Genomic DNA, 18,586 nt, shown 5'->3' on the forward strand with positions numbered 1-18,586 from the left:
TACCATGACCATGTGGGATTTATCCTAGGTATGCACAACTGGTTCAATGTTAAAAAAAAAAAAAAATCAATTAATTTAATTAATTGCATCAAGAGGCTAAAGAACAAAAATCACATGATAAAACATCAATAGATGTTAGAAAAGCATTTGACAACATCCAACACCATTCATGATGAAACTTCTCAGTAAACTAGGAATAGAGGGGAACTTCCTCAACTTGATAAAGAAAATCTACAAAAAACCTATAGCTAATATCATACTTGATGGTGAGAAGCTAGAAGCTGTCTCTCTAAGATCAAGAACAAGGCAAGGATGTCCCCACTCATCACTGCTTTTCAACATTTTTCTAGAAGTCCTAGTTAATGCAATAGAAAAAGGAAATAAAAGTTACACTAATTAGGAAAGAAGAAATAAAATTGTCTTTGTTTACAGACGACATGATTGTCTGTGGAGAAAGTCCAAAAATATCAACAGAAAAACTTCTGGAACTAATAAGCAATAACAGCAAGTTTACAAGATAGAAGGCTAATGTACAAAAGTCAATCACTTTCTTACAATATAACAGCAATGAACAAGTAAAATTTAAAATTTAAAACATACTACCATAAAAATGAAATACTTAGGTATAAGTCTAACGAAATATACGCAAGATCCGTATGAGGAAAAGTACAAAACTCTAATGAAAGATAAAAAGAAGAACAAAATAAATGAAGAGATGTTCCATGTTTATGATTAAGAAGACTCACTGGGTGCGGTGGCTCTCGCCTGTAATGTCAGCACTTGGGGAGGTCAAGGCAGGTGGATCACCTGAGGTCAGGAGTTCAAGACAAGCCTGACCAGCATGGAGAAACCCCGTCTCTACTAAAAATACAAAATTAGCCCAGCATGGTGGTGCATCCCTATAATCCTAGCTACTCAGGAGGCTGAGGCAGGAGAATCGCTTGAACCCGGGAGGCGGAGGTTGCAGTGAGCTGAGATCGTGCCATTGCGCTCCAGCCTGGGCAACAAAAGCCAAAACTCTGTCTCAAAAAGAAAAAAAAAGACTCAATGTCATTTAGATGTCAACTTTTCTCAACTTGATCTACAGATTCCACACAATCCCAATCAAAATCTCAGGAAATTATTTTGGGAATGATAAACTGATTCTAAAGTTACACAGAGACAAAAGACCCAGAATAGCCAACTCAATATTGAAGAAAAAGTCAGAGGATTGACACTACTAGAATTCAAGACTTATGAAAAGGCTACAATAATTAAGACAGTGTGGCACTGGAGAAAGAGCAGACAAATAGGTCAATGGAACAGAATAGAGATCCCAGAAATAAGCCCACATAAATATAGTCAACGGATCTTTGACAAAGGAGCAAAGGCAATACAATGGAGCAAAGATACGCATTTCAACAAATGGTACTGGAACAACTGGACATTGACAGGCAAAAAAAAAAAAAAATCAATCTACACACAGACCTTACATCCATCATAAAAATTAACTCAAAATGGTTTACAGACCTAAATGTAAAGTACAAAACTATATAACTCCTAGAAGATAACACAGAAAATTTAGATGGCCTTGAGTATGGTGATGACTTTTTAGATCAACACTAAAGGCATGATCTACAAAAATATAAAAATTAAAATACAGTAGTCCCCCTTACCCTTGGGAAATATGTTCTAAGACCCCCCAGTGGATGCCTGAAACCATGGATAATACTTAACCCTGTATGTGCTTTGTTCCTATACATATGATAATGTTTTATCAACTTTATAAATTTATAAACTAGACACAATAAGACATTAACAATAAAATAGAGAAATTATAAAATACTATAATTAAAGTTATATGAATGTGTTCTCTCGCTCACACACACACACACACTCACACATGCACACATACACAGACACACACACACAAGCACACAAAATATCTTAATATTTTCAGACTGCAGCTGACCATGGGTAACCAAAATTGTGGAAAGTGAAACTGTGATAAGGGGAGACTACTATAATTGATAAGCTGGAGTTTGCTAAAATTTAAAATTTCTGCTCTGTGAAAGGACAAGCCATAGAAAGACAGAACATATTTGCCAAAGGCATGCCTGACAAAGGACTGTTATCCAAAATATACAAAGAACTCTTAAAACTCAACAATAAGAAATTGAACAATCTGATTTTAAAATGAGCAAAAGACCTCTATATTATCAAAGAAGATATACAGATGGCAAGTAAGCATGTGAAGAGATGTTCAACATCGTATGTCATTAGGGAATTGCAAATTAAGACAATGAGACACCACTACACAGCTATGAGAACGGCCAAAATTCAAAACACTGACAGCACCAAATACTGGAGAAAATGTGGTGCAAGAGGAATTCTCATTCAATGCTGCTGGGAATGCACAATGGGACCAACACTTTGGAAGATATCTTGCCAGCTTCTTGCAAAACTAAACATATTTTTGGATGATCCAGCAATCACTTCCTTCGGTATTTACCAAAATGAACTAAAAACATAAAACCACACAAAAAATTGCACGCATAAGTTTAGAGAAGACTTATTAACAACAGCCAAAACTTGGAAGCAACTAAGACGTCCTTCAGTAGGTGAATGGGTAAATAAACTGTGGTGTTCCCAGACAATAGAATATTACACAGCACTAAAAAGAAATGAGCTATCAAGCTATGGAAAGGCATGGAGGAAATACAAATGCATATTACTAAGTGAAAGAAACCAACCTGAAACAGCTAAATACTGTCTGGTTCCAATTACATAATAGTCTGGAAAAGGCAAAACTATGGAGACAAGAAAAAGATCTGTGGTTTCCAGAGGATTGGGGGAGGGAAGGATGAATACACACAGCACAATTTTTAGTGTAGTGAAACTATGCTGTGTAATACTACAATGATAGATAAATGTCATTACACACTTGTCCAAAGCCATAAAATGCACAACACTGGGAATGAATGATACTGTAAACTACAGACTTTGAGTGACAGTGTGTCAATGTAAGTTCATTAGTTGTAAAAAAAATGATCCACTGCGGTGCAAGATGCTGACAGTGAAGGAGGTTGTGTGTACGTGGGGACAGGAGTTAAATGGAACACTCTGTACTTTCTCCTCAAATCTGCTATGAACCTACAACTGCCATAATTTTTACATTTAAATATATATATATATATATGCAGATCTAATCCAGAAATAAGCAAGGTGAATAGTAACTGTGACTGATCATAGTTTATTCCTGGAATGCAAAGTTAACAACCAAAAACTAACTTACACAACTTAATAATTTTAAAAAATGATCAAAAGAGTTGGCACTTGAGTTTTGCCTCATATGAATGGTCCAACAGCTAGACATATACTTTCCAAGAAACATCAAATCTCTGAAGGATGACATCATGTTAGCCTTCAAACTGCTTTCCATACATGATGTCTCAAATATTGTATGTTTGAAATATTACACCGAGCAGTCAAGCAAAGGTAACTGGGCACACAAAGAGATAAGATAACATCTGCTAGCCAAAACTATCAGAAACAATATTTGATGTAAGCAGACCTACAGGAGTTCCAGATGCTGGAATTTCCAGACATATGAAATAGCTATACTTACTATGTTCAAGGAGTTAAAGGTCAAACTTGAAATTTCAGCAGGGAACAGTAAACTGTAAAAAGTGATACAGTAGATTTGAAAAAGAACCAGCTAGGAACACAAGAATTAAAAATACACAAAATTGACATGAGGAACTCAATGTATGGAGCCAATGTATTCTTAACACATTCTCTAGGTAGTTCTAATCATCCACTGTGTTTGAAAATTAGAATAATAGATTATTATTTAAAAAATCTTAACAGCCTTGTCCTCAAATCCACTGGTTTTTTTTAACCTTTTTAAGATGTTTTTATTGCTTTAATTTACACATAATAATTTTACCTACTTATGGAGTACACAGTGATGTTTTGATACATATAATGTATGGTGATCAGATCAGGGTAATTACCACATCCATCATCTCAAACATGTATCATTTCTTTGTGTTGGGAATATTCAATATCCTCCTTCTTGCTATTTAAAACTGTATATTATTGGTAACTATGGTCATTCAACAGTGGTATGAAACACTAGAACTTATTCCTTCTATCTAGCTGGAATTTTTTATCCTTTAACAAATCTCTCCCTAACATGCAGCCCCCACCACCACCTTCCTCCTACCCTTTCCAGCCTTTAATATCCTCTGTTATATTTTTTACTTCTATGGGATCAACTTTCTTTTCTGGGTCCCACATATAAGTGAGAACTTGTGGTGTTTAACTTTCCATTTCTGGCTTATTTCACTTAACATAATGTCCTCCAGTTCGACTCATGTTGCCACAAATGACAAGATTTCATTCTTTTTTATGGCTGAATGGTATATGATTGTGTATATATACCACATTTTCTTTATCCATGCATCTGTTGTTGGGATACCGAGGCTGATTCCATATATTGGCTATTGTGAATAGTTCTGCAATAAACAGGGGTGCAGATGCCTCCTTGATATACTGATTTCCTTCTGTTTGGATAAATGCCCAGTAGCGGGATTGCTGGATCATTACTGTTTTCTAATCCAGCTCCTAGAATGCCTCCAGAATTATTTTTCTAATACATAAATTTGATATCTCAGGACCTTATTTAAAAGTATTTTAGATAAAACCCAATTCTCTAGCCTCATGGCTAATGAGCCTTCACCATCTACCCTGTATCTTTGATATACTGTCTGATTAGCTAAACAGATCCTATTCATTCCTGCTTGCTTTTTCAATTTTCTCTATCGAGAATGGCTTTCCCCATCTTGTCTGCCTGCTTAATTCCTACTAATACACTTAGGAACACAATTTGCATGTCATCTCTGAGAAAAATAAATCACTCAACTGTACTCTCATACTCTGTCACAGCTCTACTAAAACACTTACCATACAATATTATAGTTGCATATGAAATTCTCTCTTACCCCTCGTCCCCTGCAGTTATAGTGAAATAACTCAAAGGCTAGGAGATATATATATACATATATATATATATATATATACACATATATATATATATATACATATATATATATATATATGCATCAAGAACCTAAATTATACCTATTGCATTAAACATAATATTTTTTGAATAAAGAATTCATGGAAATAAGCCAGAAAATCTTAAGAAATCTAAGATCAATTCAAGAATTCTGTCCTTCAAGTTCTGCTATAGAAAAGGCCTAGAGTTTGCTAATATTAGGTCACACATTGAATTGGAAGCAGAATGGTATTCTACCACACTTTGATGCCTTGTGTTTTGTAGCTAAAGCGATTTACCAGAAAAATGTACCAGGAGGGAAATATGTGAAAAGATCAGACCGGATTCAAAGGGAGAGTGGCAAGAATCTTTGAATAGCTGCCTAAATAAATAAAATATGGGGATTGACAAGAAGAAAGAATAGTAGCATAGAAGCTTCTACTTCAAAGACAAGGAGAGAGCCAAAATAGCCTGATATATCCATTAACTGACTTGACTTTGAGGTTCAATGTACAGTAGGAACACTCCCCCTTAAAGGGGTTAGTGTTAAACCACATTAGTGAGAAAATCCTTCTATTTCTATATGCTGTGAACAATCTATAGAGAGCCAGAATAATGTTTCAGAAGCAGAAAAACTCCCCACTTCTGCTACCTCAAGACCATGTCTGCCCAAGATAAAGAGAGTCTCTTACACAACTTAATCTAAGAGCTGAGGAAACCATTATGCTTGGGATAGACAGGGTTTAGCTGATTATGATGTCTTTATAGATCATAAATTTTATTCCAGATCTATGAATTAGGAGACAAAAAACCCATCCTATATTTCAAGCTCAATTGCAATCTCGGCGCAAAGCATTTCATCACTTTCTGGCATATAAGAGTACCTTAGTCAACTTTATTTTTGCAAAGTTATTAGCACGATCTTATTTCTTTAGTCTGAAGCCTGCCATAAGATACAAGTCTGAGACAAAGACAGGATGAATACAACTTTTAATATAATGTTGATATACAAAACAGTATTCCTGTAATCAAATATAGATATTCAGAGTATTTTCAAACTGTAACCCTTTCCAAGTCTCTGTTTCTGATAAAGTGAAAAAACACATTCCCTCAAATTCTATCCTGTTTAATTTGTGAAAACTTAACTTTATTCTTTTACTTTTCTTTAATTAATAATTTAGGTTTCTCGGAAGGGCACGGGGGCTCAAGCCTGTAATCCCAGCACTTTGGGAGGCTGAGACGGGCAGATCACGAGGTCAGGAGATCGAGACCATCCTGGCTAACACGGTGAAACCCATCTCTACTAAAAAAATACAAAAAAACTAGCCGGGCGAGGTGGCGGACGCCTGTAGTCCCAGCTACTCGGGAGGCTGAGGCAGGAGAATGGCGTAAATTCGGGAGGCGGAGCTTGCAGTGAGCTGAGATCTGGCCACTGCACTCCAGCCTGGGCGACAGAGCGATACCCCGTCTCAAAAAAAAAAATTATTTAGGTTTCTCTCTTGAGGCTCATAACTTCTCCCTTCTCCCAGAAGCACAGGCCCAGAAATATTACTAGCTCCTCTCCAATCTTTAGACCACAAAAATTAATTTTTATGAAATCCATTTATACATAGAAATGCATAATAATTTATTAACCATCAATAAAGAACACACATGCAACTGGAAATGTAGTTATTCACTGCCTTTTCAAGGTGATAACAGATAACGTAAATAAAGGTGAAAACAAAACATGCAATAGTGCAACAATTTTTTAAACTTTTCAAGAAGAACTTCTGGTCAGGCATGGTGGCACATGCCTGTAATCCCAACACTTTGGGAGGCCAAGGCAGAGGACCACTTAAGCCCAGGAGTTCAAGACCAGCCAGGGAAACACAGTGAGACCCTGTCTCTACTGTAAAAAAATTAGCCAGGTATGGTGGTGTGCACCTGTAGTCTCAGCTACTAGGGAGGCTAAGGTGGAAGGATCATTTGAACCCAGGAGGTCAAGGCTGCAGTGAGCCATGATCATGCCACTGCATTCTAGCCTGGGCAACAGAGTGAGATCCCGTCTCAAAAACAAAATTTCTAAAGAATAACTTCTGAACACAGTCCAGCCCCTCTACAATTTAACATCAGTGAAAGAATTGCTTTGTTTTTGCAGTACTTAGTCAAATTTTACAGCAAGAATATCGATATTTAAGCATAATTAAAACCAATAAACTTTTCAAATATTCTATTACACATACCAATAAAATCAGAAACCAGAAAATTAAGCTCTAACATGTTCTAAGTTTTATGTATGTAACATTTAACTACTGCTCACAAAACACATGTATGCTAGTCCGTTCCATAATGTTGTTCCTGCAGTAAACAACTTCAAAAGCAAAGGCTTAACTGAGGAAAGCGACCTATTCTACTTTTAAACAATTTGAAGCTGTCTGATTAAGAAATTAGTATCTTACAACTTTTTTCCTCACCTGTCAAAAGTTATGTGAAACTGATTCAACCAATCAACTTAAACTTCACCAGAAAATGGCATGAGTATTGATGAAAAACTTGATCATCTAAGGACTACAATCTCATTTTCATGTTAAAGATGCCAATATAAAAGCAGTGCCTAGCAAAAAGAGATAAGTTTCACTGAGAGATTATCAGTTTGACATAAACAGTGCATATTCAATCTAGTATGCAATTGTATCATAATTATATATAACATGGTTCATTTGAAATCATTCTCACTTGCAGTTTCGAGTTTCTAAGACAAATCATGTAGCTGTATTCCAACTTTACCTACTAATTTAGAAAAAAAAAAACATACTCAGGTCAACTGAACTACGATATAACTGAAATACTATTTATAATTAACAGATGTAATTTTTAACCTGGCTCAACAACTGGTTCAAAAGGCCACAAGTGGAATTTCACATCTGCAAGAGAACACGTGTGATAATCCTCAAAAAGTAATACTGCGAATGTTCTTGTGATTTGGGAATTGATCATCAAGTTAAATGCCAAACTTCAGTCAGTTTGACTTTGCTATAATCCTAAAATGTTTTTTATGTTTCTTTACTATTAACATGGAAAGCACTAAAATTGATTAGACTTGTAATAAAAGTTACTGCAGGAATAAAAAAAGTTTTAAAATATTTAACCTATTCTTTCACTTATGAACTCACGTATCTCTGAAAAGCTACAGGTACAAAATATGTAAAGTTAAATTATATATATACGTGTGTGTGTATATATACACATCTATATAATTAAATATGGTGACATTTCATTCTTGAAATGGGAAAAAAACATAAATACCACATATGCAAAATATATACATGCAAAAATAATTACGTGTCTTCCACACAAAAAAACGAATTTTAAAAGTCCTAAAAATATGAAAGTGAACTGAGATACATCATTCCATGTTTTATATTTTATAAAGAGAATATAATCATGCGTTGTTTCACTAATAATAGAGAAAAAAGGGTTTTTTGTTTGTTTGTTTTTGTTTTTGTTTTTTTCTTGAAACAGCTCAGGCTAGAGTGCAGTGGTGCAACCTCCGCTCACTGCAACCTCCACCCCCCAGGTTCAAGCGATTCTCCTGCCTCAGCCTCCCAAGTAGCTGAGATTACAGGTAAGCGCCACTACGGCCATTAATTTTTTTGTGTTTTTACTATAAATGGGGTTGGCCAGGCTAATCTGGAACTCCTGACCTCAAGTGATCCACCTGCCTCAGCCTCCCAAAGTGCTGGGATTATAGGCGTGAGCCACCGCACTCAGCAAAAACTTAATTTAAAACTTAAACTAAATAACTTAAAGTAAATTAAATCTTTTTTTCTTTACTTAGGTGTAACCTTACAGATGTCTTTTTATATACTTTAAAAGTTCTAGGGTACATGTGCATGACATGCAGGTTTGTTACATATATATACATGTGCCATGTTGGTGTGCTGTACCCATTAACTCGTCATTTACATTAGGTATATCTCCTAATGCTATCCCTCCCCCCATATCCCCTCCCCACAATAGGACCTGGTGTGTGATACTCCCCTTCCTGTGTCCAGGTGATCTCATTGTTCAATTCCCACCTATGAGTGAGAACATGCGGTGTTTGGTTTTCTGTTCTTGCGATAGTTTGCTGAGAATGATGGTTTCCAGCTGCATCCATGTCCCTACAGATGTCTTTCTATTAAAGAAATGTTTGGTTTAATAACATATTTTAAAATATGGCAACTCTGCAGGGCACAGTGGTGTGTGCCTGTAGTGTCCTGTACTCAGGAGGCTAAGACGGGAGGATTGCTTGAGCCCAGGAGTTTAAGGCCAGCCTGGGCAACACAGTGAGCCCCATCTCCCCCAAAAAACTTTTTTTTTTTCAAAAAATGTTTTAAAAGAATCAACAACTTCTTTCTGAAGACCTGCTTTAAAAAGTTATTAGCCAATGAAATACTACTACTCTAATCTCCTAATAAAGCTTACTGCTTTACCATTCAAAAAGCAAGTGAGGCATCATTTCTCCAAGCAGTTTTTTACACCTAAATTGCCAGCTACCTCTTCATTTCCTAAAGCCTTAACACCTTAAGACCCTATCCCAAAACATGACAGAAGTGTCCTAACATTCCTCATGGCTTTACTGATACTGTCTTCACTTTCAGTTTCTGATTCCAAACATAATAACATCTATCTGAAAGCATACGTGGTAAAGGAGCTCAGATACACAGTTTTATATTCATCTTTTAGAGAATTCAGAAATCAGTGTTGTGAAAAAATGTTTTAGAACAGAGACATAAGACTGGAAATTTACCATTACAATAAAAAGAAAATCATGCCCACTTTGAAAAATGAGAATTGCAGAGAAGAGGACAGCAAAATTAGACAAATAGGGAGTAGAGGACACACACTGAAGTAGAGATAGTAGAAAGCAAGAGGTAGAAACATGTTCCATCACATAGTAAAAGTAATACATTTCTTTCTTTTTTTTTTTTTTTTTTTTGAAACAGAGTTTTGCTCTTGTCATCCCGGCTAGAGTACAATGGTACAATCTCAGCTCACTGTAACCTCCGCCTCCCAGGTTCAAGTGACTTTCCTGCCTCAGCCTTCTGAGCAGCTGGAATTATAGGCACCTGCTACTACACCTAGCTAATTTTTGAACTTTTAGTAGAGACCAGGTTTCACCATGTTGGCCAGGCTGGTCTCGAACTCCTGACCTCAGGTGACACACCAGCCTCAGCCTCCCAAAGTGTTGACAGTAAAGGTGAGCCACCGCACCCAGCTGATACATACTTTGAAGGTGGAAAAGGGTCAGAAGAAAAATGACTTGATTATACATAATGCCTCCCAGAGAACAAACATAACCACAAAAAGGGCATTGAAATATATACTAATACCTGTGACATAGCTGGAAAGCTCAAAAACTAAAGTAAGTGGCGCAGAGAAATAATCATCAGTTTAAAGGATCAGAGAAGGGGCCGCAGAGGCAGAGGCAGCAACTACATTTCAACGCTACTCCTCCTTCTCAAATAAAAAAGAGCTGTTCTTTTCCTGACCACTCATGAAGTTTTACTGTTATTGTTGCCGTTTTTTGAGACATAGTCTCACTCTTTTGCCAGGCTGGAGTGCAGTGGCACAATCTTGGCTCACTGCAACCTCTGCCTCCCAGGTTCAAGTGATTCTCCTGCCTCAGCCTCCAAGTAGCTGGGACTACAGGCACGTGTCACCATGCCCAGCTATTTTTTGTATTTTTAGTAGAGATGGGGTTTCACTATGCTGGCCAGGATGGTCTCGATCTCCTGACCTCGTGATCCGCCCACCTCATCCTCCCAAAGTGCTGGGATTACAGGTGTGAGCCACTGCTCCCAGCCCACTCATCAAGTTTTTATACCATATGTATAAAAAAGAGAATGTGAGGCTTTCCAAAATGAAAGGCTTTCCAAAATGAAAATAGCAGATTAAAGGTATACAGCATACCAGTAAAGATAATTATCCAACCAGTAATTTATTCAGAGACTTATGGTAAGAAAATATCATAGAATGGTAGTTTATATAAATATATAAAAATGTATGTGCATGCATATTTAAACTACTATACAAAATCAAGAATACCTGTAAAAACCTTCAGTAGCAAGACCACTGTTTCGCCTCTAGAGGGCGAACCTGGTCTTCTGAAAACTTCCAGACAAGAGAAGTTACTTTCAGACTTTACCAAAAAAAACAAAGGAGCTAAAATTTAAGATGTCACAATAGCAGAGATTCCCAACCTTTCTTGATCAATGCCTTTAGTGTCTCTAATCTTTTTCACAGTAACTCTTAAGCCAAAAGAAATACCTAATGATTCTGCTTAATAAGTAGCTATGTCCAAACAATTTAATAAGGATGTATATCTTAACACTTAGTAACCGGTTAAAAAAAAAATACGCATAAATTGAAAAAAGAAATATGTTTTCTTTCATTCTTTTTTTTTTTTTTTTTTTTTTTGAGGTGGGGGATTCTTGCTCTGGTGCAGTGGCATGATCTTGGCTCACCGCAACCTCCACCTTCCAGGTTCAAGTGATTCTCCTGTCTCATCCCCTGAGGAGCTAGGACTAGAAGCATGCGCCACCATGCCTGGTTAATTTTTTTGTATTTTTGGTAGAGACAGGGTTTCACCACGTTGGCCAGGCTGCTCTTGAACTCCTGACCTCAAGTGATTTGCCCACTTCTGCCTTCCAAAGTTCTAGGATTACAGGCATGAGCCACTACACCCAGCCTCATTCTTAAATAACCACAATTAATTACCAATTTGGGCATGTGTGGCTTTATGCATTGGATACAATTTCTCAAACCTTAAAAGCAGATTAGACCTCACCCTAATTTCCATTCCCACGCTGACTTTTGTACAGTATCTGGTTTTTATCACAACAAACTCAGAAAAAACAGATTCACAAAGATATGATGTCACAGAAAAGTATGTAGTAGCACTTAATGTTGGAACTGTGTACTGCTTCAAATTAACAGTCTGCACCATATCCAACTGATGTGGAATATCACTGAATTTGCCTGAAAAAATTTAAATATCCCACAGTACCCCACTGTGTTAAGTGCAGCACACCAGAGTGTCTGAGCACATGGTTTAGGAATCACAGCACACAGTTTTAAGTACCAATAGATAAATTATTCACTATTTTAATCACTTGTAAAGAAAATTAACTATAAGCCAGGTGTGGTGGCACATACCTGTAGTCCCAGCTTCTCAGGAAGCTGAGGCAGGAGCATCATCATTTAAGCCCAGGAGTTTGAAGGCAGCCTGGGCGACATAACAATACCAAGTCTCTTGAAAAAAGAAATTAAGTTAGTTCACAGGCAGAGGAGGAGGCACATGGTCTAAGTGCTGACTAGCTACATAGTTCAGGCAAATCCTTCAAAAGGGAAAGGGAGGGGCTGCTTAGAAAGACAGCTCTCTCAGCAACTTCCGTTTGTCTTATGCTTCTCTCAGGGACAAACATGCAGTCATGTAGTGCCGTGCATGTACATTCTATGGGGGTGAACACCTTGGTTCTGTTTAAACAGCTAGTGCTTTTGACAGCTGTGCCAGGAAGGGTTAGGACCAACTACAAAATAATATGGGTTCTAAAAACATAGTGTGTTCCCCTAACTTTCTGTTTTTTCCTGAGGAAAAAAATAAATCTTTTATTCAAATGCAAAAAGAAGAAAAACAACTACAATAATGTTTTTAAAGATCTAAAATTATTTTCTCATATTACTTGGAAAACCAGTTTTTCTTCTGAGCAATAAAAGGAACACTGTTAAATCCTTAAAGGAAGGTATCTTTTCCAATTTGAATGACGATTATTGCCTTCATGTGATTGTCTTTATAAATGTTAGCTGTGTTAAACCTGGTAAACTGCAATTGGGAAGGATAAAAATAGGAAATGTATTATGTGTCGTCTTCTGAGCAATAACTTCTCTGAACTTTAAAACACTGCAGATTGATCCAGTCTCACTGCTTTCCATTCTCACTAATCTAGTACTGAAGAGCCAAAGTTCAGAAGTCAAATAAGATCAGAAAGTCTTAAGAACTCAAGAATACAGATGTTAATAGAGATATCAGAAGAAATAGCTTCCAAATTACTAGAAACAGATTGTGTACCAACTTTTCTCATTTACAAAGTCCTTGGTTTAGAGAGGACACCAGAAAAGTGACAAAGGAAAGAGTTCAACCTCATAATCTACTCAGTTTTTGGTTTTTAATATTTCATCAGTTCACAACAACCAATATTCAGAAAAACTGTGCCACTGACAAATGCTACCAACTTCAAGTGGAAGTCAAACAGTATGTGGTGAGAGTGATTAGCTAAGTTTTTAAAAAATCGATTCAAGGAATAACTGGTTTAAAAAAAAGTCAATGTTCTATTTCTTTGAAGAATTTTCACAATTACAAAAGACAACAGAAAATATGTGACCTGTTTTTCTAAAAAATTTAGCAGGTCCCTATAAATACTTAAAATCCCAAAAGTCCGTACCTAGAAAAATAAGAATAAAAATGGCATAAGGTTAGTTATCAAAAAAAAAAGAAGAAGAATGCTTAAAAAGCTAGGGTAAACTACATGGCTATGTCAGTACTTACCTGCTGAATGATTTTGGATGTTTTCTGAAGATTCTCTCTAGGAGGGACTTTACCAAATAATTTCCAACCAGGAGCACTATGGACAACTGATTTGAGTTCCTTTGTCCTTTTTGGAAAAAGGTTTCTGAAACACAGAAAAGTTACATGAATTGTGTTTTTTGTAACCAGAGAGCTATTTAACAGTAATTTTATAATAAGTTTGTTCCCAAAGCAAAAACAAAAATACTTTTAAATAAAACGATTTCTACTACTTACACCACTATTACTTAGAATAATAAGGCTCAATTAAGAATATGTGGCTTAATACCTAATGAATGCAGGGCTTAAAACCTAGATGACGGGTTGACAGGTGCAGCAAACCACCATGGCACATGTATACCTATGTAACAAACCTGCACATTCTGCACATGTGTCCCAGAACTTAAAATAAAGACTATCTGGCTTATATAGAGGTATTAGAAGAATCATCAACAGAAATAATAAAAAGATAAATTGGAAGGAAAATGACAGCCATAAATAAGATGTAAACATTTGTCTAAATCAGCTACAAAGTATACTAGAATTGACTGTACATGTGCTTAACAATAACAGCCAAAATTCTGAAAACAAAAACATTTAAAAGAAACTATATAACAGTTAAAGGATTAAGTAATACAATATTTGGATAAATATTATTTACAGTAATAATTTATTTATTATAAAATTATAACTACCAATCCCCTATTGCTACAATATATACATGTAACCTGTTTTTCCTAGGCCAGCTATGTACAAGAAAGCTTATTACAAAAGAGTCAATATATAACCAAGGAAGAAAGTATCTCTCACTGAAAAATCTAAAAAAAAAAAAAAAACCCAGGCCAGGTGCGGTGGCTTACACCTGTAATCCCAGCACTTTGGGAGGCAGAGGCGGGCGGATCATGAGGTCAGTTTGAGACTAGCCTGGCCAACATGGTGACACCCCCACCCCCCCGTCTCTACTAAAAATACAAAAATTAGCCGGGCATGGTGGCGGGCGCCTGTAATCCCAGCTACTCGGGAAGCTGAGGCAGGAGAATCGCTTGAACCCTGGAGGCGGAGGTTGCAGTGAGCTGAGACCACCTCATTGCACTCTGCATCATTAAGCATCCTGCAGAGGTATTAAGGATTTACCTATTATCTCCCCATGTCCTAACCAACCAAATTAAGTACCTATTTTTTTATGTAAGCAGGGATGATACTCAAAATATGTACCCATCAAAACAACATGACCAGGGCCCAATGAACCAATTAGAAAGGTACTGATGAATTCAACTCAATATAAACCCTTTGCATAAGCTATAAATGAACAGTAAGAAAATTTCTAATTCACACAAACAATTAATTACAAACAGTTCCAAACTGGTTGAAGTCCCAAATAATTAGATTTATCTATACTCAAAATGCCATATCAATATATATTAAAAGTGCAGATTAGTGATAATAGAAAATAACTTTTTAATGAAAAATGTTAAGGGACTCCTACAAAAGAATACAGGATAATCAATAAAGAAAAGAAGCCAGGAGCGGTGGCTCAAGCCTGTAATCCCAGCACTTTGGGAGGCCGAGACGGGCGGATCACGAGGTCAGGAGATCCAGACCATCCTGGCTAACATGGTGAAACCCCGTCTCTACTAAAAAATACAAAAAACTAGCCGGGCGAGGTGGCAGGCACCTGTAGTCCCAGCTACTCAGGAGGCTGAGGCAGGAGAATGGCATAAACCCGGGAGGCGGAGCTTGCAGTGAGCTGAAATCCGGCCACTGCACTCCAGCCTGGGCGACAGAGCAAGACTCCGTCTCAAAAAAAAAAAAAAAAAAACAGAAAAGAAAAGAAATTGCCAGGCATAGTGGCTCATGGCTGTAATCCCAATACTAGGAGGCCAAAGCTAAAGGATCACTTGAACCCAGGAGTTTGAGAACAGCCTAGGCAATGTAGTGAGACCCTGTCACTACAAAAACTAAAAATAAAAATAAATAGCCAGGCATGGTGGTGCACACCTTGTAGTCCCTGCTACTTGGGAGGCTGAGGTGGGACAATCACTTGGGCCCAGTAGTTAAGGATGCAGTGAGCTGTGATACTGCCTCTGTACTGCAACCTGGGCAACAGACCAAGACTCTGCCTCCAAAAAAAAAAAAAAGAAATATAAAGAAAAGAAACACTCTTATTTCCTCAGGTGTATAACGGAAATAAACATATGACACTAGAATAATTGCTACTTTAAGATACTCTGGAGGTTTCACCTCAGAGACCATGTATAGTGACTTAATTCTCTACTTCATAAGATCACTAAATAGCTGAAAGTTTTCAATAATGAATATGCTGAGGACTAGGAATACTTCTAAGAAAAAAAGTTCAAGCCTCAAAGGATGGTCTATTAATTTAAACAATGTTTGATACATTGTATACCACTTATCAAGAAAACACTTCGTAGCTGATTTAAACAAATGTTTACATCTTATTTATGGCTATCATTTTCCTTCCAATTCATTTATCTTTTTATTATTTCTGTTGATGATTCTTCTAATACCTCTTAGCTCCAAATTCACCTTTATGCTCTGAGACAACAGAAAAAATTCCTTCAATCATTTCTCCTTTAAAACAAACATGAAATTGTTACTTTCTGGGTAGAGGGCACCAAAGGGACACTGAAGGAGAAAGGGGCTCTCCTGTGGTTTCCAGCTGCTGCAGAGTGGATCAGGGGTAGAGGTGTGAGGACATCCAGTAAAACTCTGCTTAGCTAGATGCCCAGACTGCAGCCCCTCAGCAAACTTGCAGCCTTGCTGAACCTGCAGCCGCAACCTGGAGATGGCGTCCGTGCAGCCTGCTCAACATAAAAACTGACTCCACCAAAGGCTTCTTGCCAGCATCAGTGTGCCAATTTCCTCTGCAAGCCCCACACAGGCCAGACAGTTCTCATCAAGTCATACTCTCTCTACAATTCCTATGTGACCTGCCTGCACCCTAAAGGTTTCCTATCTACCCACACTAATAAACACGGGAAAAAAATCTTCGTCACTATGGTTTCAGAAAAGAATTCTTGGATATGACACCAAAAGCATGATCTATAAAATACAAAGTTGATGAACTGGGCTTAATTAAATTTAAAACATTTGAACTTCAAAAGACATCATGGATGCAAAATGACAGAATAGAAAGATCTAGGGGTCAGTCTCCCTACCAAAGTAAAAGTTGAGCTAGAAAGAGTAACTGGAGCGGGGCACGGTGGCTCACATCTGTAATCCTAGCACTTTGGGAGGCCGAGGCGGGTGGATCACCTGAGGTCAGGAGTTCGAGACCAGCCTGGGCAACATGGTGAAACCCTGTCTCTAGTAAAAATACAAAAAATTAGCCGGCATGGTGGTGCACACCTGTAATCCCAGCTACTCAGGAGGCTGAGGCAGGAAAATTGCTTGAACCCAGGAGGCGGAGGTTGCAGTGAGCTGAGATGGCGCCACGGTACTCCAGCCTGGGAGACAGAGCAAGACTCTGTCTCAAAAAACCTAAGAGTTTAAAAAAAGACTAAGAGTAACTGAAATCAAGCACTTTAGTAGAATTCTAGGAACTGACCAAACCCTTTTAACTACCAGGGGAGTGCTTGATGAAGGAAGAGGCTACTGATCTTTCATAAGTATGAATAAGCAGCATGCATAAACCAATTACCCTCCCCTATTCCTCAGAACCACCACCACCACACCCACCACCTCTTGTGGCAGTGGGGATAGCAGCCCATGTTCCCAGAGTTGCTAACTGGTGCCAGGAGGGACAGTGGGGATCATGTCCTTCAAAATTTAGGGTTGTACATTTTGGTTGGTCTGGCCCTGAGGGAGTGATGCAGGCATGCATCAGTTTCAGTACTCTCCACAGCAGTGGCTTTCACTGTAAGTATTTATCAGAACACTAAAGAAGCTAAAACCTTTTTTGTCTCCTTTTCTGGAGCCAGATATCTAAGAAAATCTTTGTCAGGTCACCAGCTAACCACGGAGACAACAGAACAAAAACTGGTGACCATACACAATATGGTCAAAAAGAATACATACTTTGCGAAAATAGCTCATAAAGTCACAAACAGGTGGCTTCAGCCCTCGACAAGCAAAAAACAGCCATCATTGAGGAGTGGGAGAAACAGATTTATAGAGTTACCATACTATAATACTCATAGTATCCAGCTGTCAACAACAAAAAATTACAAAACATACAAAGAAATGGGAAAGTATGGCCCATAAACCTAGAAAAAGGAATTTGACAAAAATCATCCCTGAGGTAACCCAAAGTAATTACCAAAGACATTAAATCAATTTCATTTAAAAAAAAAAAAAAAAAAAAAGCTCTAGGAGATTGAAAAAAAAAAAACCATGGACAAAGAACTAAAGGAAATAAAGGGAGTAAAGGGGGAAAATGAACAAAATGAGAATTCCAGTAAAGGCAGAAATTATAATAAGCAACAAAACAAATTCTGGAGCTGAAAAACAACTAAATTAAAAAATTCACCAGACGTATTCAACAGCAAATTTGAGCAGGCAGAAGAAAGAACTGGCAAATGTGAAGATAAGAAAATTGAAACTTTCCACTCTCAGTAGTAGAAAGAAAAAAGAAATAAGAAAAAGGAACAGAGCCTGAGGGGCCTGTGAGACATTACTGAGTGTACCAACTATGTACCATAAAAGACCTAGAAGAAGGGAAAGACAATGAGGCAGAAAAAATACTTAAAGAAATAACCCGGCCGGGCGCGGTGGCTCAAGCCTGTAATCCCAGCACTTTGGGAGGCCGAGACGGGCGGATCACGAGGTCAGGAGATCGAGACCATCCTGGCTAACACAGTGAAACCCCCTCTCTACTAAAAAATACAAAAAACTAGCCGGGCGAGGTGGCAGGCGCCTGTAGTCCCAGCTCCTCGGGAGGCTGAGGCAGGAGAATGGTGTGAACCCAGCAGGCGGAGCTTGCAGTGAGCTGAGAT

General features: G+C 37.6%; 1 protein-coding gene across 2 annotated transcripts in view; it reads right to left on the reverse strand.

The window, feature by feature from the left end:
* TBC1D12 (TBC1 domain family member 12) overlaps nt 1-18,586 on the reverse strand; it is a 137,491-nt gene that overhangs the window by 77,931 nt on the left and 40,974 nt on the right. Inside the window, exon 2 of one of the 2 annotated variants that reach the window (XM_023226306.2) lies at nt 13,614-13,737. In XM_023226306.2, the coding sequence (XP_023082074.1) occupies nt 13,614-13,737 (124 nt within the window). Of the gene's footprint in view, nt 1-3,607; nt 3,639-13,613; nt 13,738-18,586 lie in introns of those variants that run through there. The other variant, XM_023226307.1, reaches the window with a different exon arrangement.

Source organism: Piliocolobus tephrosceles, chromosome 9 (assembly GCF_002776525.5).
Source record: "Piliocolobus tephrosceles isolate RC106 chromosome 9, ASM277652v3, whole genome shotgun sequence".
Classification (NCBI taxonomy): Eukaryota; Metazoa; Chordata; class Mammalia; order Primates; family Cercopithecidae; genus Piliocolobus; species Piliocolobus tephrosceles.